Raw genomic sequence first — 22,340 nt, 5'->3', positions numbered from 1 at the left:
GAAGAAGCTGTAGGCTAAGTTTTCAAGTTCTTTTGTTTTCCCTTGGCACATCTTTTTTTCTGTTTTTTTTCAAACTAAAATACTGCCAAATAATTGTTACTGCTAATAGATTTATTGTTGGCTATGGCATTGTTTATTTTTTCTTATAATAGGTGCTGTACTGGTTCAAGAACTACAGGGTAAAGTCAAAATCCTCCGTAAGTCAATTTTACATTCATGGGCATGTACTGTGTTAGTAACAGTTTACAAGTCTGACTATGATAATAAAGTAATTAAAACATAAAAAGAAATAAAAGTTGATGTACAAATCTATCATATGTTGGCAACCTACATGAACTGTTTAACTAATGAATTATGCAAATCTATGTTTCCCCAAAGTTTTAAAACATTAATTAGAATTTTTAGTATTCCTCTGTAAATGCAAGCTGTTCCATAACTGAACCAATGAAAACTTGTTTTCTTTTTCATTTTGCCCTTTCTTTTAAAACTGTTGCCCATATTCTGCTTCTTGCCCATTTTCAGATACCTGTCTGCTGGCAGAGTGACTTCAGAGCAAACTATGTCAACAAGAAATACCCAATCTTTAACGTCAAACCTGCAAACAATCCTCCCCACCTTCCATTTCAAACAACATTCACACAAACCCCAAAACCTTCCCAGAAAAAAAAAAAAAAGCCACTTTCAACAGGGCTCATTTGCCCAGAAGCCAGAATCACAGAGTTGCACACAAAGCCACTGCAGATAATGACGCAAAGGTGCGCTGGTATCTCCAATATAAAGGTTGATTTTCTATGGTGGGTTTCACTGAAACTGATAGGTCTTTAAGTTTGAAATACAGGGCTTTTACGAATCAGGTACTTGATTTGCAGCCCCACATCCATCACAAGATCAGAAACACTTTGCACACTTTAGAATGTAAAATTATGTACATCATTAAAATGTACTCTTATTGTATCCATAGCTTTCTAAGGCAAGCTAAGTAGAAGCTTATTATTTTCCTCTTTTATAGTGCTTGTTAAGTGAAAATGTATTTATTTTACGTTTATTAGAGCACCTAGAACTTCAGATTCAGACCCCTTTCATCTCACCAGTACACCAACATTCTGCCATTTGCATTTACAATACAAATCAAAGCTGTTATTTTTGCTGAAATGGAGTTCCAGTAAATCAGACATTTTTCCTCCTATCTGTTGGTTCACCATTTTTAAATACAAACACTCTCTATAAATTACATTAATAAAGAAATCTTGCAACTGTGTACCTGTATTTAAATCTATGTTTCCTTCTGTCACAGGTAACTTCTAATATTCATGTAGTTTTTTATATTAAATCTGTCCACAACCAAATATTGCACTTTCATATTTCATAACATTTCCTTACCTCCCTCATAATACCAAGCCTTTAGTCTGCATTATATTGATATTTAAAGATGTGCAGCTGTCCTTTTATAACACCTAAATGTCATAATTTATGCAGAATATTATGCATGAACTATCTAAAGATTTATGTTTTGATCATAAAAGCCAAAGGAGTGCATATGAATAAAATGAAGGCATACAAGTTATTCTGCAGATGAACCAGCAAACTCCTGGTATCGAGCTGTTCAGTAAAACATTTTCATCATTTGTTATCAGTTTTATTCAGTGCATTTCAGTATTTATACTGGCATTAGTTAAAAAGAAAGAAAAATGCTGGAGCCTTTTTTTTAATTTTTACACAGTTTTCAAATTTCTTTTTCTCATTTACTGCTTCTAATAGGAACTGACTTTTCATCAATTTCTAGATATTTGTAAAAAGGAACAGCAGGGTTAACAGAAAACTTCAGAGAAAAGTGTTTGTTGTTTAATCATTATTTTTGAAATACCACTGTTATTGAAATACCTAATTTTCACTTTTGACTATCTACATATGATGTTTAGATTCCTAACAGAAAACTCTTCCCTTCTAATATCAAGTTATGGAACGAGAATAGCATACACATTAATAACATATTTACTCACTTTAATAACATATAACTGATTTCACAAAATAATAGCCATTTGACAGCTATATGGTACCTGCAGCTTCATGAAGAAATTACACAGTAAGGAAAAGGGATATGAATTTATCACTAATCACTATACTACCTCAACACAGCAGTAAACTTGCAATGATTCTGTGAGTTCTGACAACATCTGAACATACAAACTTTATTTTTTGCCTAATCTGGCTTCAATATCTTTTTTGCTGCTTTATCCTATCAGTCTCAGAAAGGCAACTAAAGGGTAAAATAATCTGCCACTTCTTAAAAACAGGTTATTTTATCAACTGGGAGGGGACAGAGCTAGATATCATTTTCATATGTTAAGAAAATGCTGAGCTAGTCAGCATTTTCTTAACATAAAAATAATCCAACTCTATTATGTGTGATCACCTTACAGAAGAGAAAAAAAGAGCACAAGAAAACACAATATAGTCTCAGTTAAGTAAAGTTTAGAGGATCACAAATACAAGAATTAAACCAACTTCAGGTGTACCAAAATGATTCATCTGACCTCAAAGTCAATGTTACTGAATTCAGAGTAGAGACGGCAGCAGATTTTTGTTGTGTTATCTGTCTTAAAACATACAGTACCCAATATGTTCAAAACTAGCAACCATTCACATTTCTGAACTTTATTTTAATAACACCAATAAACAGAAGTAAATAATTTTACTGCTACCACACTTCTAGGTCCAGCTTCATGTAAGTCTGGTTTGTCGATTTCTTTCAGTTTTTCAAACTTAAACACTTTCATTAAATGTTCCTATGCTATATGAACCATTTCTTCCAGCTGAAAACTGTTCCACTGATAAGTCAGATAGCTTCATATAACTGGAAATGAAGACGACTATGGAGATTTTTATAGTGTTATAGCAATAATATTACTTTCAGCAATCAGCTGAAACTAAGTTAGAGCATGCAAGAAAGAGCAACAGCCTGTTTATTGGCATTAATTCTTTTTCTCATAACCTGGAAGTAGATAAGCTTTACAAAACACTAGCATATTTCAAAATGCATCAACAGTAGCAATTATGTTCTTCATTAAAAAATGCTACAGTATTACCATACTGAGCAAGCACTGCCTCAATAGCTGCTATTTCAGCCAAAAAGAAAAAAAAAGTGGAGGGGAGAAAATGAAAACCAGCTTTTTTACTTTTGAAATACCTCATAAAAACAACTTGCAAGACTTCCCTTTGAGTTGTTTACTGCTAGGAAATTGTTAGCCTGCAGAAACAGCCTGGGTGTGCTGTTTTACAGGTCTGATTTCCAAAACTTTCATCTGTGGTCTAGATTTCATAAACATAGAATAATCAGAACTGTACTCACTTTACAATTTTACTTAAATTGCATTACAGATCGGGAGGCAGTTCATCAAAGGACATATTGCAAGTAAACCAGCAGATATTAGAGGGCAAGATAGATGTGTGGAGCATTTATCTTTCTAAACCCTGAAATATCAAGTTAAAAAAAATCTTACAAAAATGGTTCTGCTACTGCAGCGCTCTACTAATATTTCTGTCACTCACCCAGGGGCTTCTTAAAACAGTAGGTCAGAAATCTGCTCCTCTAAGTTCCTAGCTGAGACAAAGGTTTTAAGTAGAACATTAGCAAAGGTTACAATTCTCTCTTTTGCTATCAGTATACTCAGAACAAAGCTAACATGCACACCAGCAATTGATGTTTCAACAGAAACAGAAAACCTAGCCTGCAAAACTCCAAAGTCAAAGGTCTTCAGGCTTAAACTTCTAAGAGATGAACTAAAATTTGAAAAAAACCCCCACATCTCCTAGTTCTATATCCTTATCATGGAGGAATTTTACCTAAAGAACTGTAAAAATTCCTATAAAGAATTTGAGGTATTAATTTTTTCTGTTGCATTCATGAAGTAATGGTAGCATAAGACATTAAGTGATTGACATTTTCTTAATTTTACTGTATTTAAATGACGTAAATTTTGATCAACTATTCCAAAGCATTTTTTTCCACATTTCATTCAAAAGAGCCTCATTTCTCTGTATGGCTCTTTTGTACTAGTATGTGAATCTGTGTAGCTCAATAAGATTTCCAGGATCAAAAGCTAATGAGTTGCATCCAAAATGGTCAAAGTTGATGTATTTTCAGAGTAAAAGAGAAATATAGGGAAAATATGAGGAAATACTAAAATTTGCAGTATTTCAGTGATAACATTCAAAATACATCATTAATAAAGCCTAATTAACAGTTGACAGTCTCTCTTCCCTTTGACATGAATTTCAATATTCATGCCAAGCAAAATAAAAGCATCTTATAAATGTTTATTCCTGCTAACAATCAAAGGGTTCTTCAAGGCTGTTTTTACGTCCCTTTAGCTTCTCTCTGGATCACGCTGCACTATAAATTTCAAGTTAAAACAAAACCAGCCAGGCCTTACCTCTGTCACTGAAGTCATCCACCAGAATGATCTCTGCGATCAGGCTGTCTGGAGTGCGGTTGATGATGCTGTGGATGGTGCGCAAGAGCGAAGTCCAGCCCTCATTATGAAACGGGATGATGATGCTCGTGTTTGGTAGTGCTTCCAAGTACACCTTGTGCTTACAGCTGCAGGGGCAAGGAAATAACTGTATAAGCCTACTGAAAATCTGAGTTGGCATATCTTGTCATCCATTTGGGCCATTCAACCAACATGGTTTCTGGCATAAAACTCAACAGTGCAATTAAGTAGTAATTTCATGTGAAAATAGCTGGATTGGTTAAATCACATTGCTTACTACACTAAATAAATTGGAACAATGACAACATTTAAGTGGAATGAGTGAAAAAATCTAACCGGCTGGAATTATTTTCCTTCACTGAAAACTTTTTCCTGAAGTTTGACAGATGACATATTTTCCATGACATCATTTCCAAAAAACAAATCCTCTTATCAAAAAGAATTCCAAAGCATAATATGAACCTAATCTGAAGTGATCGTTTGGTCTACAAAGAGATAAACTCTAGAAAACAATTCAATATTATCCTGGGTGATATGAGCTTACAATATGAAAAACAACACCCACACATACCACTCCAACTTCCCATCGACAGATTCAAAATGACTGCTCCTACTAAGTATAGAGATAAAACAACACACAAGCCGGCAAGTGCAGACTTATAAACAAGGAAATGTAAACAAACTTTCATCTTTGAAAGGAAAGCACCGTACATTCAACATCTTAATTACACAGCAGCTATGGAATATCAGTGCTTAACCTGACTGTTTTTAATATTGAGTTGTTTACATACTTCAGAATGAAAAAACCACAACACTCAAAAGTAAATAATGGCCATGCAAATCGGTGTCTCCTAATATCCAAAAATATTTTATGACAAATGTTTAGATTACTGCAACTGATAGGATTGCAACTTTCATGTTTTGTTGAAAAAAAGAAAAAAGGGACACAATGCTCTGTTGTTAACAAAGCCCGGCATTTTCACCTCTGGGGACAAACTAACTGAACAATTTCTCATTCCTCAAAACAAAGTCCCATCCTGATAAAGGTATCCCTAGAGCAGAAACCTGTCAGCTTTGCAATAAACAAAGAAAATTAAAAGTTTAGCCCTGCAAATTCTAGGGTTAAAAAAAAGCGTAGGTGTCTTTGCTCCTTGTCAGAAAGTGTAACTATGCATATCAAAAACTGCTGTAAAATATAGTTTTAATTTACATATACTTGCAGCATACTTTGCATTTCCTCTGTATAAATGTCACTTAGAAATCAGTACTTACCAATACACTATACAGCTACCACACTGATGAAATGTTCCAAAGAAATAATAAAAACTCGTACCTACTATAGTTGTATTTGCAAAATATTAACTGTTATGTGCTATAAATAAACTAATTAGGTTTTAGATACTTTACTAAAAAAATAAGATTTAGATTTGTAGTTCAGACTTTCCTTCCTAAAACACAGTGAGAATTAATTTAATGACAAGCCATTTTCTGAAATGAGCACTGTGGAAACATTGTAGTAAGCGGCTTGCTGGTAAAACATACATGCACACTGGAAAATGGACAGATGCTTTGCATTAATGAAGTTCTGGAAAAAGCAGTGCTCATTATCTAGTGACAGAAAAGTCTAAGTGTGTATATTTAAAAGTTTTGTGAGCAAAAGAAAACCCACTGCAGCAAAACAATTTAGTAGAATTTTTTTTCTTATCTGTAGGAGGAAGTACAACAAATGAAGCCCATTATTAATACATAGCTGTTTCAGATGGCAAATGAAGAGAGCCACTTACCAAAACCAACACCTATTGTTGCCAGCTGTTTGTTAACAGTGATTCTTCTTGGACTAGAACAAATGCAACTAACAGACATGCATGGAACTCTCACGCTATTTTTGAAAGCAAAAGTTTTTCCTTCAGCATTTTTTGACTCCCAATAAATATGATTTCAAAAGTAGTAAGTTTCCACCTCCATAAAACCAAGCCAAAAAAAAAAAAAAAAAACCACCAAGAAAAAGAACCTCACATATGTAACACTAACAACTTCTAAAGAGGAAAAAATACCCAAAACACCCAAACACATCAGAATGCCATTTCTTTTTTAACAAGTCACACCTCCAGTATAACAAGATACCTTTGAAAGCAGTTGTACTGAAATTTGCATGGTTAATGTTGTAACCTTATGCATGTAAGGATGGGGTAGGTCACTGGATTTGGATATCCTCATTGACAGTTTCAGACTGATTGCATTATGCTAAAGAGTTGAGAAGTAACACTGATGGATTTAGTCTACAACTATTCTATTCTTCCTGCTGAACAGATTGATCTAAAACAGAGCCACACTTAGAAGATGAAAGTATCTACCACTTTCTTAACATTTCTCCATCATTCAACTTTGACCTTCAATCCTCATTTACATTTACTTTTGATCGCCGTTGTAAAGGTATACAGCAAAGGCTATATGTGAATTGATTTCTAGCAAAAGACACAAACCACCAAAATATCCTTTTTGTGCTTTTATCAAAAAAACCGGCCAGATTTCAAATTCATAGAAATGAAACCTTAAAATTCATGGTTTTCTGCTAGGTTTCAGAGCACTGCTTTACTTGCCTGTCTTCAGCAAGTGGAATTTTGCTCATTTTTTGCCCCTTGTTCTCTTGACATGAGACTCTAGCAGCAAGAGAAAATCACTGTTTTAAAAAGCCTTACATGAAATCCATTTTATTTGAAGTTCTACTCAACACTGTCCTTAGCAGAGGGCAGCTAGCTCTGTGCTCTGATGGGCTGCAGGACAGACCTGATGAACAGCTGCAAAGCTCAGGAAAGGCCCACGAACTGCAACAAAGATGCAGTTAGACCTCCACAGCTGAGACACTGCATGTACCATCAGAATAAAGCTATGTATTTTCATGAGAATAAACACATATAATGCATGCACCATTTGTTCCAAGTCCACAAGTGTGCTTCTTCATATCCTGAGTTTTAGAAGCGATGCCAAACACCCTGGCTGCAAAAAAGACTACTTAGAAGCTACAGACTTTGCTTCTTGCTTTAAAAGGGAAATTCTTGAGTCTCCAGAGAAATGAGAAATTGCCATTCAAGATTCTTTCATATTTCCTGAAGAATGCAATCTTACCAAAATTTACTAAAATAAAAAATAAAACAATGTTTGCTGTAGAAAGGAAAAATGCTATGTATAAAAGATTACCATAACCGCATATACATTAGGTAAAACGGCCTAAATTATGGTAAAATGAAAGTGAACTGACTACCTACAGAAATATTTAAAACACTACTGAGTCAAATAATATTCTATCCAGACCATAAAAATTTTGGTGGAAAATTCAGTCAAACTTGTATCAATTTAGTAAATTACAGTACTTGCACACATGAACTCCAGTTGTCATCCTCCTCATAAAGACACTGCAAATTACTTGCACACTAGGTGAATGAAGGCTTTATGTGGACAGTAAGTATCATTCAGGTAGTTTGAATGGCAGAATAAAGTCCCCAAAGAGCACAATGACTTTCATTGAGGCTTGAAATACTAGAAAATCTTTAAAGGCCTGGAAACAAATCCTAAAATCAATACTCAAAAAAGTTTAGTAGATTTAAGATGGACAGATAGGCAGTTCAGCCAGTTTCAGTGAAGTAAGGGTTTGCTCCAAGATGTAACTCAGCACAGAAAAGATTGCTATGTAGCTGATGTCAATCAACATTACTTTAAGCTCTCCTCTTAATTATGAAATCATACCTCAACTGATAAAGGCAAGAATATTACTGTAGAGCTTTAATGTCACATCATATTCTAATTAAGGAATTAAAAAAGAAAAAAATCTGTGGGGAATTGAAAAATGGATACAAATAGTAGGTCTTTCAAAATAATTTTTATAGGAACTTATTATTTGCTATTTTTAACTTGTTTCTATCAGGACTAGTTTTTTGCCTTAGTGACACTTTAAACTGGATTAACTTTTAAAATAACATATGACAACTCTGCACTAACAAGACTGATTTAATGGCAAATGATGATGATGAAGACAGGTTATTTGACTCTGTTAACTCATTTTACATATATATTATAAAATGGCTGATTTGAATGAGATATATATTAGTATGAACACACAGAAAGTTTCAGAAGAAAAACTTGCCATGATATTTTATAATTTTGGGATTGAGGGTAGCAAACTAAATCAGTCTACCTGAAATTAGTATACTGAACTGATTTTTCACTTTGGCTTTGATCACTATAATTTCCATGAAAGTGTTTTCTGTAATCAGCCCTGGCTACATATGTATGCTCATCATTCCTATACTGCTAAGAGGATAAATACTTAAGGATGCTAAGAACACATTATCTGACAAGTCTTCCACTGTTTTCATTCTACTTTTCCTCACTTTTATCCTTACTTCCATACTTGTGTTTCTTCAGATAACTAAATAGCTCAGTCCAGCAATATTTTTAATGTTTAGTGTTTGAGGCACAACTCATTCACTTTGCTCAGAAACCTCACACTATGTCTTCCTCAGCTACAGGTTTAATGCAGCCTTCTCATTAGTGGCTGGTAAGTGATCATTTACAGAACTGAAGGCTTAAATGATCAAGGTTTGATGCTGTCTTCCACAAATTATTCCAAGAAATCCTGATCAGTCAGCTTAGCTCACCTCTTTGCTTGTACCTCCAGGCATGTGCCACGCCACACCATCAGCACCCAGTGCAGTGTAGCAGTAAACATCTGCACATCCTGTGGCTCATCCCAACTGAATAAAGCCAGGCCTCCAGTCTTCTCCAGAGGGTGAATTGGGGATTGTTCCTAGATCTACAGACTGCCAGACTAGGCTGGTGAATTTAAACAGCTTGTCCATTTCACAGCCAAGACTGGAATCCAACAACGTATGAGCATGTTATCTCTTGTCCTTTCACCACACAGTCTCATCATACGCAAGTAACTTGCCAGCTCTTCTCTCAAGAGCTGTAAAAGGCAGTGACCTTCAGAGTTCAGTGCCATACTGCCTCTACTACTGATCATCTTATGGAATCCCTCACCAATACTCTCCTTATGGAGGACTGGGAATCCATTTTATTGCTGAGTTCCACAGTGACACATTTGACCACACAAAACAAGGGGGAAAAAAAACTAGCTCAGCATTATTCCATACTGCAAGTTAACTATTAAACCAAAATAATTTGCTTCTGCATGCTGATCCTGTCATACAGGCAAACTGGGAAGAGGATGCCCACTGTGGTCTCTAGATGAACTCTTTTTAAATTTAAAGTGTATAGTTTAAATTTCTGTATTTTTACACAATGCACTCATCCTAGACACTCAGAAATGCAAAACTCTTGAGGAATAGTTCAGTCAAGTAACTACTCACCTTTTGGTTGTACTTTTCCAAACAAATAAATGGCTGGCACCAAAAGATATTATTTTAAGCTCTTTTGAAAGCAAGGTCATTTATCTCTAGAGGGCACTATCCAAATGCCAGGATCAACAAGCTGGNNGGGGGGAAGGGGGACGAAGAAGCAGCAGGACATATCCAGGACTCACAACAGGAATTCTATCTAAGGGGGTGAAGAATCTGACAACTGAACATAGAAAAGGGCTCCTACTCAGCAGAAGCATTTTCTCCATAATCTTAAAAGAATACTACAGCTAGGCCGTAGTAATGTGCAATAGAAGCTTTCCTGAAGATACCTCTTTTATTGCATTTAAACATAACATATTTTGGTGCAGCACACTAGCACTTAATCATGGAACAACGCTGAATAATAGGTTCAGCACCCAAGGCTGAAAAATTGAAAATTTCTTGGCATAAATAATAGATTTCTTCAAGCTTATTTACTGAAGTCTTAAGTCTCAGAATAACTTCTGTGTTACACCTAAAATGTCTTGGTAGATACTTAGCAAGAAAATAACCATGATAGGCAACAGTCATCCTGCCAGTTAAGTAGCTCACACCTGTATTGTTTTACTTGCTCTGACATTACCATTTGGAGCAGTGTGAATTTAATGAAAGAGGCATTATGCATTGCCACTGCAAAAATACTCAGAAATTATTAAATAACACTAGCAATGTGGACTTTGCCAAAAAGTATTTTATAAATGGCAACACTTATGTAAGAAAAAAACCAAACCAAACAACCAAAAACTGGCATCAAATGATGAATATGCTGATTAGTTAGATACAATGTGATTTTCAAGATTATAATGAATCAAAAGTTATGAACCTTGAATTATGCTTTCAAATATTGCTCCCCTTGATCAGTTTAGTCTCTCTTTCCATGACATTTCAGAACTTAATATCCATTATTTCCCTTCAAAGAATATCCCTACATCATTAAATTAGTCCCTCAGAGACTTCTGGATGAGATTTTTACAAACAGAGGCCTGATCTACCAATCCAAAAGCTGTTTCCACATTGTCAAGTTGTATTTACTGCTTTGAAAATCAATCTCTGTCTGAAGAATCTCCTTCCTCTCTCCCTTCTACAAGAAACATAATTAAGTACTAATCATATGTGCGATTCAATTTTGTAATTCATTACTGTTTTGGAAACCAAATTACTTTACAAAAAAAAAGAAGGTAGAATTTATTTGAAAATAATTTCTATAGTAAAAAATTTAAATACACATAATTGAGAAAATAGAACTTTTCCCCAGCTTTGCATGCTGCTCCTACAGTTGGTTTTGGAGCTGGGCACTTGGATCCAGGAGTTACAGGCTTATTCACAGAAACAACACAAAAACACATGCTTTAACTTGCTTTAAAACACTCAATATTGACTTATTTTTTTCCTTTGAGATACAGAATTCTTCTGCGGGGTTGAAACAAGAATCAAAACCAAGTTTCTGCAAAAACAATTTTAGAGTTGGCTTCAAAGTTGCAAGGAGACTTTCAGAAGGTTAAGAAAAGAGCAGGAGGTTCCTCTATTTCCAAAATATTAACCTGCCCGAGGAAGAAAAAAAACTGTCCCAGAAACAACATGAAGCTACCTGCAGGAGGCACCATTAAAATAAGGATAAAAGGATGACTATTCATAAAAAGAGTAGTGAAAAGTAGTTATAATTACACTTCTTTCTTATTCACTACTAAGAATCCTAAGACTGTTATGATTTCATTTTGTAGGTTAGCCTACTCTACTGGGCACAAGTAATGGCATTTTTTTACTTCAAGGAATAAGAAGGGTTCTGTTTGCTTCCCTGATAACTTTATATTTTGGGGGAAAAATGTCCTCATCACATGAGCTTAAGAAAAAATGCAGACCTTCTAAATCATCTCCCTTTACAGCTTCCCAGTTAACAGAAAGATGCAGAAATATACTGCCTCTGTAGAAGACAAAATGAAAGAATATAAGCTTCTAAAATAACGAGAAAGGAGAGCCATGCTGGCACCATTCCAGCCATTTGACAGCAAAAGCTGATTCATAAAGCAGCAATTTGCTTGACCCTGAAGACATATCAGCAATGTTTCATGCAGGCTAAGGGATACCACCAGCAATGCAGTGCTCAGTTACCAAGCTCTCTGCCTTCCAAACACACCAACAGCCTTGAAAATTGCCCTGATAGATAATAACACAGGAGAAGTTAAGTGTCTCACAGACATCCCTTTGCTGGATTTAGGAAACAAGGCAGCAGCCTACTAACTGCAGTTTCTGGATCATAAAAGTAGCCCACCTCTGATTTTCTCCTCTTATAGGAAGTGCCAGAGAAAGTTAAAGCAAAATAGAAAGAGATTTTCAACCTTCCCCCTCCCCCCCACTGGCTTTGTCAGCTCTCGCTCTCTTAACTAAGCTGCTTTTTCAGATCTGACCTTTTCTTTGCCTTTATTAAAAGAAACTACAGCACCCACTGGGCCCCCAGGTACTGACAAGACCTCTATAAGCTACCAGAACAAAACATTTCCCAGTGAAATTTACATAGTAATTGTCCTAGCATGTCAAAGTATTCAATTTACAGCAACAAGCTTCAGTCACACCATGTTTCTGTTCCAATCTAGTCTTGTCAGCTGAGCCTGATTAAGTAGTGATAACTAGTAATTTCTCCTGCTATTTGACAAGGCTGTAAAATTAGCTTGGGTGTGAGTTGATGGCAGGGAAAGTAATCTTTATTTTCACAGTGACTCACAGCTGGAAAGCAAGCAGGCATTACTGGGTATGGGCCTCAATAAATGTCAAAACACTTTACTAGAACAAATAAACCTCCTCCAAAACATAAGTAGGATTTTCATGAAAAAGAAGAAAAATAAATTGCACAGTAGAAATTGTTTGTGAAATTGCTATTAAATGCACTATCAACATGTCTTGGGAACTAAGGAGGCAAAGTTCTGTGCTCTACGTAGACTTCCCTCAGCATGGAATTCATCAACACTGATGGAGCTGAATTAGGTGCTTGTTACTTTATGTCAAATTGCCTCATTTTGGCCTGTCATATACAGTTTCTTCAGTAGCACTCTGTCTCTGAAGAAATCAAAGTCTGAGTTTGCCTTGCTTTGTCCTTCAGAGTGAAAAGTGTTATGAATAAAAAGTTATATATTTTTGTTTAAGGTTACAGAGCTAAAACCGGTTAGACCCATTGCTGTTAAATTAGCTTCATGGTTAAGAGTTCTTCTTTAATTGCCTGTTAATGGTTGGTGATTTAGCCATTGTCCTCCTGATGCTTGCCCGGGAGCAACACCTGGACACCGCAGCACCAGGAAAATAGGAGCGGCCTGAGACCACGTATGCAGATGAGAAATGCACTGCTCCAAATCTTCCCGTTTTCCAGAAAAACCCCTAAAAACCACGAGCCAATATAGAATTAGGGGACCCTAGGTGACGTCTAAGGATGGGCGCGTAGTCCAGTGCCTGCTTGAATCCTTTTTTGCTTCTCACCCTGACCTGAAAGGATGTTCACTAAGGAGGGGACCCGAAGTGTTGGACCGAAAAGCAGGAATGTGCGAATCTCCCGTGAGGACGCAGTCCCCAGCTCTGCCTGCAGACCAGCGGACAGAGCTGCATCCCCCTCCTCCTCCGTGCCACTCTTGGGGACAGCGGCGGTATGGGCGCGACCCGTCGATTTCTCCCCACCTGAGCTGAATCTCTTTAATAAAGGCATTAAAAAGGAGAAAGATCTCCTGCCCATTTATTTCAAAAAGTTCCTCTTACCAAGGGAAGAGCTTAAGAATCAGAGAAACTATATTGAAATAAAGCATGTTTATGTTGACAAAGTTTTGTTTTATGACACAGTGACTTATAAAATCCTCATCGCTTATGGAAAGATGTTATAAATTTAAAAAAATCATTAATATATTTTAAGAAACTTATCTACTCACCATATGTATTAAATCTAGGAGGCTTGGGAAATAATACATGTAGTCATTTTATACTATCTCAAAATTCCTCATTAGCAAGTGCACATAAGAAGACATCCTAGTACTCTAATTATATTTTAGCTTAAACCTTGCACTTTGTTACCTATGAATTCAAAAATAACATCAGACCAATTTATTTAATACATACACAAGCAAACAACGCTCAAAACGCTTTGTTATTTCTCTGATCTTGTCTTAAAAAAATCTAGTTAAAATTCATTCATTCAACCCCAGCATACTTATCTGATTATCTCTCACAAGTAAGGCAGACCTCGATAAAAAGGCCATCAATAAAAACCCTCTATTTTGAGTCTAAGGTCATTTTCATGGCTGAAGAAGGAACAGGATTAGAATTCAGGTTTTTTCACTTCAAAAGTGCATTTTAAAGCACACTACTTCAGGAAAAAAACAACCTGTGACATTCAATTACCCTTTAAACTTCCATTCCAGAAATCCTAGTTAGCTTACTACCACTTGCCCTTATATTCCAAAGGCACCCCACAGGCTTCTAGGAACCCTCTAAAAGCTCAGCCACTCCTCCCAGTTTTGCATGAGTCCTCGGGTACTTCTCTCAATTGCTGTGATCATTCAAAGACCATTGAGAGGAGCCTCAAAGAGACATCAGTTCCCTCAGCACTCATGGGTACATCCCCTCAGGCCCATGGACTTACCATGTCCAGTTTGCTTAAGCATAAAATACTTAATTTTCAAAGGCAGTCTTTCTGTGATCTACCTACATCATTTCACCTCTCCTTTTCAGTGCAATATGTGGTCAGGCTTACACCTCTCAACACCACCACCTGCACACAACAGAAGAGATAATGGGCAAGATAGTATTAGGTCTGACCAGTGCTTGGAATACTGAAATCACAGCTGGTTAACAAGGGAACAAATGCTGTGAAAAAGCTGCTGGGCCTCATGGACCACGTGTGCCAACAAGATCAGAAAATTCCCATGCCTACTACCATATCCTGTGGCCAGCACAGCCTTCAGAAAATTGGAGCTCAAGAAGCTTACTCACAACCAAATCAGGCAAAATAGAAGTTGTTTTTCCATTGCAGCACTGCTGCACATCTGCTGTCCTTATTACATGAGGTGCAACAGCTAATTGTGTTGCCATTGAGAATGTACTGCCAAGAATGTACAACCTTACTGAGGTAAGGTGTACTGAGGCTCTTCATAAAACTACTATATTAACAACATATATCACCACTATCATCTATGAACTTCAAAGATACAAAACCCCAGAATACCCCACATTCCACAGAAATCTTAGCAAAGCTGGATGTACTTTCCAATTTTACTATTGTATTATTTGACAGTTAAAAATTTAAGCTTTAACCACTGCCAAATGCTAATAGACTTGGCTATCCCAGATGTACAGAACTGGCTAGAGGGTAAATATTCTTCAGAATTCCTGTCCCTATTACGTTTAGATTTCACAGTTATGTTTACTGCAGCTTGGTATTTTCTCAGCAGTGTGGGAGGATTTACTGGAGTCTAAGTAACATGCAAGGCAACTAAATACACAAGAACTACTTCTCTCCATGTGCATAAACAGATTATTTCTTTTATCAAATAATTTTCAGTAAATAGAAATATTCCCATCAGGCTTGGTCTCTCCCCACTGGCCTATTTAACACTGCAGCCTATTTCTCAATAAAAGGAGAGAAGAGGAATCATCAATCTTCAGCCATATTTTTGCTGCTGCTGCCCTAAAAAAAAGACACACAAGCACCCAGAAAGCACTTGGGAATTATTCCAGGTTATTTGTTCCTATCAATACATATCCTGCAGAGAAAGTGACAGCAGGCATGGCAGAGACAGAAAGCCATAGGTTTCCTTGCGTATAAAATATTCCTGATCCTGTTTTGAGGAGCTGCACTTCAAATGGGATGCTCTGAAGCAATTGCAGAGAACAGTCTGGTTGGGCTTGGAAATGGGGACACTGCCTACCGTGTTTTGGACCACAGCTTTTCACTTTCACTACATTATTCAGCAACTACACAAAAGAGTTTGAAAAGCACAGCAACAATCTCTAGCTTTTCCACTACCCACTGAAAGCACACACCTTGAATTTAAACAGGTTTCTCTGTGGCCAGATAAATTAAGCTAATAGGAGTAATCAGCAATATGAAGCAATGCAATGTGTATGTGTGTCTGAAGACATTTCTGATTCCCCAAAATGAATGAGAACTAGAAAAAGCCTTCTACTATCTTTGTTTCTTCCACCATATGATCAAAAATTCAACAGAAGATCAATAGAAATAACCAATTACTTCCATAAGACTTATTAAATATTTTTAAGTTCAGCATACTTAAACGGTTAGTCTAATTTTATCTTATTTTTTTTAGCAAGGCAGGACAACCCAAGCCTGTCTTTAAGATGACAGACTGCAGAGGGAATTAATCTTGGAGCATTGGATGAAAGACAGGTTTTTAAATTTTAGTTTTAGAGAAAAGATACATAGGCTAGATTGTGACAAATGCACTGTATTTATAAAAAGAAAGTAACTAAATACAATGAAATAATTACTTTTTTTAGGGGATTCAGATACGTGCTACTGTCTGCCTATGTATCTAACTATATCCCTTTCCCATGAGTTTAGTAATACTAGAACTCTCTGCAAAGTGTACTAAAAGATAGATTAAGAGCAACTCCAACTCTGTTAGCTCTGCAACTACTCTAAAGAAACACAAAAATGGAGCCAATCAAAAAAAACATACTGCCTGGAGAAATCCCATTACATATTCATTTTAGCCTCTTTTAAAAATACAATGGAGAGCAACCACATTGCATTAAAATGTTTTGAGAGAGAACCATTCAGGCACTCTCTCAGCTTCTGCTACTGAAAAGGAGAGTTTCAGTTGTGCAGAACCCATAGAATGAAATTTGGTTTTGTTATTAGAAAGAAATAAAACCTCATTACTGTTCAGGACACAGAAGATGTAACCAGCCCTTAGCTAAACACTCTCATTTCTTTGATTATGAAAATGCATTTCTTCTAAGGGTTGTGAAAAATTTAATGCCTGAGAAAAATGAGCATAGTTCAGACTTCTAAAGAGGAATATTGCTGGGAGTGACAGTGAAGGGCCAGAACTTCACACATCAACAGCAAGACCAGCAGAAAAGGATTGGAAACACTGACTCCAGCCCATACAGGCTAAAAACCAGACATTACAAGAATCACACTGGACATTTTTAATGCACAAGAAGAATGTTAAGAATTTCATTACCAAATTAATCTATGCCCAGGAAAACCTTAAAAGGATGAGATTTCTTGTGATAGATTACTCAAACAAGCAGGGGAGTATTTGCACATCTGATCTAAGACTACCCAAGACATAAAATCATAGAATAGCTTGAGCTGGAAGGGATTCACAAGGATCATCAAGGCCCTGCACAGGACAGCTCCAAGAATGACACAATTTGTCTTAGAGCATTTTCCAAACATTTTTTGAATTCTGTCAGGCTTGGTGCTGTGACCACTTTCCTGGGGAGCCTGACCCAGTGCCTGATCACCCTCTGAGCAAAAACCACCTTTGATCTAATATCCAACCTCAATCTCCCCTGACACAGCTTCGTGCCTTTTCTTAGGCTCCTGCCACTGGTAACACAGAAGAGAAATCAGTGCCTGCCCTTTTTCTCTCCCTCCTGAACAGACTGCAATGAGGTCTCCACTCTGCCTCCTCCAGGTGAACAGATCAAGTGACCTCAGCCACAGCTCACACAGCTTCACCTGTACATCCTTCATCTTCATGACACCCCTCTGGATGCTCTCCAATAGCTTTTTTATCCCTCTTACATTGTGGTACTGTACACAGGACTCAAAGTGAGGCTGCACCAGCACAGAGCAGGACAATCTCCTCCCTTGCCTCGCTGGCAATGCTGCGCTTGACGCGCTCCAGGATATGGTTATCAGCAATTAATCTACAAATTTTAGCTAAAAGGAGACCTGCTGTTGAAATTAAGATATATAAACATACAAACCAAAACATTTTAAATTATAAAGCTTGCAAATGTATTGGTATCAGGGACTAACTTGAATTCCTTGTGTCAATAATGAAAAGCTTAAAAAAATTGGTTGTCTAGTATAAAAAGACTTAGAAGCTTGAAACAGGATAGGTCACAAAATTTATATTCATTGTTCAGACTAGATGATTGCAGTCCTTCCCCCAAGTCTCATTTAAATCATGTTTAGAGCACTATTCAAAATGCTAGTCAGATTCAGTTTTGTTTGTTTGAACAAAGATGGTATGAATAGCAGAATATTTGATAATGTGGAGAAGATAAGAATTAATTTCAACTGGTACATTCAGTATTAGAATAAGTAGCATTTCTCTTTCTACAATAGAAAATAATACTGCCAATTTTTTCCCTAGCATTAGCAGCTTTGTTGCATTCTAGACTACACAACGTGGCACAAAGCAGGTGAAAACACTCTTCTTGTGGGTTTTGAAATATTTCTTGGATTGGTATAGAATTTCCAACCCCTAAATATTAATTCCATTGCTTTCTCTCAATACTACCCAAAAATCAATGTTGCCTTTCACTTTGGGTGACCAGAACTCTTATTTTCACTAAATCAGTCCCAAAACCAAATAAATTGGTGTGATAAGCCTCTTTTGGATTGTTATTTAGAATTGGGGGGGGGGGGGAAGAAGTTGTTTTGTTTGATTGTTTCTTTGTTTAAAGACATGGGTGACTGTGGGCAGAGAACAGAAAATTAGCTAATGTAGCTTGGCACCCACTGTGCCAAGGCTTTCACACAAGAGTAGAATAGAAATAAGACATCAAAGACCACTCAGAAATGGAAAAAAATATTCTTTGAGCACAGCTATGAGAGACAGAAAAAAAGCATGGGAGATATTAGAAGGATGCAATAAAACATATTAAAGATGCAGGAAAGGTCAAGTCAGCCTTAGAATAGAAGTTAACTGTTTCATTTCATTACACAGTTGTTTTACAGGACACACATTTTGCCGCCTTAAAAAGGAAAGAAGACTCAATCACAACATCTCATTGAAGTGTTATAAATATCACAGGAAAAAAACAAAAGAATATTATTAAACACATCGAAAAACCGAAACTTCTGAGAGCTCAATCATCTAAGCATTTGTTTAGTTCTACCCATCCCCCTGCAGAAGGTGTTATTTACAAATCCTAAGCCCAAATTCCAAAGAAACCCATAAAAAGAAATTTTATTTGGATTAAAAAGAACAAGTTTTTTTCTGCTGTCTTTGCGTACTTCCCAGAAAATCAAACACTTGTAAGTGGTTCTTCAAATTTCTTTGGTTTGACTTTGGAATATAATATTTTTGAAGTTATTTTGGAAGAAAATAAAAACTACTTCAGCTGCAGTTTTGATTTAAGTTTTTATTCAAATTACAGGATTTACCACTCAGTTTTGTTGCATTTGAAGGCTAATTTTGTGGATTTTCTCTACTAATGGCAATAAAACCATTCTATTTGGTTCAATAAAACATATCACAGACAGTATTTTCAGGAAATACATCTTCAGCAGAAGATAACCATTTTCCCTGTGCAAATGGAATACACTAAATAGAGACAGAGGATCAAAACTCAAAATTTAAAATACTAGCATCTCCTGTAAATTCACATAAGATGACAGCTAAAGGCCTCAGAGCAGTTAGAAGCTCCACAAAGCCAAACCCTTTAAAATGTTCAAAAGACGGCCCAAACTAGACCTGCCTGCTATATCACACCTGATTTATCTGCTATAATGTTACTGAAGAGCACCCTTTTCTCAAGACAGAAATTACCTAATTTTCCAATAGTTTGTCTGAAAGCAACTCTATTAGTGCCATGGTTTAGCCTCCAACTCTAGCATGGATGACATGCAAATTCATAAAGAAAATTAACTCTACCCTAGCCAAAACCAGAACTATGACATGTGAACTACCCCACATTTCACACACACTTCTGAAGCAAGAAGACATTTCCAAAAGTGAAGAGCAGTTTGAGACTGGCCATATTTAACACACAGCAGCCAAGAGACGTGCTTGTTTCTAACAGTAGGTCAGAAAGTATTGTCAGACTTCTGTATCTCTTGGAAGTTCAAGAAATACACTTGCTTCAAGGCATAGCCATCGAAAGTATTGAGCCCAGCTTTGTCACCTCAATTGATGCACTAGTTAGTAGGCAATTATAGCACAAGAACATTTTTTCTCTTTATCTTTAGACGGTAAGTAATACAGTCAATTAACTAATGGGCTATGTATTATGTGTGTTTAACACAAGGAAGGTTAGAAGGCCGTGACTCCAGTCAGTTCAGTCAGGACACTACCCACCACACTGAATGCCACAGGAGATTTCACTGAATGCCACAGGAACCTGGCTGAATCAGAACATGGAAACAACGCAGGCACCTAAGGATACAAGCTTCTCAAATGAGACACTGAGGTGCAAGTCAGAAAAGATTTGTGCTGGGGAAAAGAGGGCAGAGACAGTCTGGTGAGGCACTGACTCCTTCCTAACACGTCACTTCTGACAACACATCGCTTCTGGGGACATGCATGGAAATGCCAGGGACTGTGAGGACAGCAGAGGGGGGAAAGAAGTTGCCAAAAGAGCAACTTACAAAAGTACAAAGAGATGACAAAACTGACAGCTTCCTTTTGTGTCTAGTCATTATCCTCTGCAGTTTTGTTAACAAAGGAGGTTACTTGATGAACACATTTATTATACCAACAATGTAATCTACCACAGCTTCAATGCTATACAGCTGTACATTTGAACTCAAACTTCTTGGAAGTACTCATTATGTAATTTCAGCTAATTTGTTAAAGCAGAAAGCAAAGAATTTACATAAAACATACAGCTTGTTATAAAAATATATTTCTTTTTACTTAATCCTATGCAAGCAATCCTAATATATTGTTTACAAATTACATTAGGAAATGGACAATTAAAATTAAATTAGAAACATCTCTAAAAAAAGGTTAATTCCTCTGCTGTGAATTTCTTTTTTTAAACTCTTACTATGCAAATATTTATATACTATTAATTATTTGAAAAAGACAGTTGCACATTTAATATAAAAATGTGTCAGCTGCCATGATGTTTCTCATCCCTGCAGTGAGAAGTTCTGTCAAGCTCTGAAGTTCAGCGTTGTTCTCTGACAACTTTTCACATCAAAATAAGTTAAGAAGTGGTACAATATCTTAACATGAATCTTTGTATAACAGAGAGAATCGTACCTGCAGGGAAACAGAAACATAGTCATGGAGACAATTAGTTTTGTCTCACCTTTCTCCCATACACTAGTTGCATAACATCCAATTAAAAGAGCAGGAAAATATCAGGTAAGGAGACAAATCAAATCAGCTCCCTCTTCAGAGTTCAGATTCAGAATGACTCTAGAGAACAAGAGCTGGAGTCTACAATGGCAATAGTGCCCCTCTTCCTGTCCCAGATAGGAAGTTCTACTTTTCGTATAAAGGAGCCAAAAATTAACATAAAAAGCAAGTCAGGTTTGTTGTATGACAATTTCAACTCAGTGGTTATTTTCCAGAATAACCTTCATCCCATTTCTCTGTGTTATATTAATGCTTTGGGGAACAATACCGTCATCCAGTGCTCCCAAATTCTGCCTGTTCATCATGCATATTCTGTTTTTGCACAATTCTACACAGCATAAATCAGCTGATGTATCAGCACTTGGCAGCTATTGCATTGCTTTAAATTTTTATATACCAAAACAGAAGAAACACTCTGCAATCACAGCCAAAAACTATATACAAGTTGTCATTCCGCTCCCCAGCCCAAAGATCTGCAGCTATTAACCAAATGAGAACAAGAGAAGCTATGTGAATGCTTTTAAGCCCAACTCACTACACAGAAATTTAATAAAAATCATTCTATAATGAAAAGAAGCCTTTTAAATTCTTAATGTGTAACTAATCAGATGAGAAGTCACTTTAAAAGACAGAGCAAATGATTTAACAACAGTGGTAAATTTTCCACTTGCTAGAAAATGAAATTATTAGTTTTTGTTGACTGTTTATGTTTTACCTTCCTGGAAAACAACTTATTTAGAGATATACAAAGATAAAATCTCAAAAATTAATAGTCCAGGAAAGAGTTTACATACTTAGGATGTCGGATGTCTGGCAGGGATCGTTCCAGTGCTATGTTGTTGCTAACAAATATGTTGAAGCCATTTTCCCTATAAGCAGAATCATCATGGTCTTCCTCTGTAAGAGGGTATGGTTTCCCATGTTCACCTTTCCCTATAACAAAACAAAATAATTATTTACCTCAAACTGACAGCAAAAAATGTACTACAAAGACAAAAAGAAGTTACACTGAACCTCAATTAGTACACTGTGCCTGGAACACCTCAAAGGAATCTCTTGCAATGTCTTCAGCAATACTTCTGTTATTTTCAATACAAAACCAGAAAGTAGGTACAAAGTCACCCAATTCATCTAACTTTCCTCTATCCAGACACACAATCAGGTTAAAGCCATTTTATATAGAAAAA

At 36.4% G+C, this 22,340-nt stretch overlaps 1 protein-coding gene across 1 annotated transcript in view; it reads right to left on the bottom strand.

Annotated features, from left to right (window-relative positions):
• Positions 1-1,561: 1,561 nt before the first annotated feature.
• Positions 1,562-22,340, bottom strand: part of LOC121360360 (polypeptide N-acetylgalactosaminyltransferase-like 6) — a 199,261-nt gene continuing 178,482 nt past the window's right edge. The window contains exons 3-5 of the mRNA XM_041480143.1: positions 21,948-22,086; positions 4,434-4,600; positions 1,562-1,599 (exon numbers count right to left, since the gene is read on the bottom strand). Of these exons, the coding sequence (XP_041336077.1) occupies positions 1,562-1,599; positions 4,434-4,600; positions 21,948-22,086 (344 nt within the window). The remainder of the gene's footprint in view (positions 1,600-4,433; positions 4,601-21,947; positions 22,087-22,340) is intronic.

Source organism: Pyrgilauda ruficollis, unplaced genomic scaffold, assembly GCF_017590135.1.
Source record: "Pyrgilauda ruficollis isolate IOZ18807 unplaced genomic scaffold, ASM1759013v1 scaffold5, whole genome shotgun sequence".
Taxonomy (NCBI): Eukaryota; Metazoa; Chordata; class Aves; order Passeriformes; family Passeridae; genus Pyrgilauda; species Pyrgilauda ruficollis.
The sequence above is the reverse complement of the archived record's forward strand: the minus strand, read 5'-3'. Positions and strand labels throughout refer to the sequence as shown.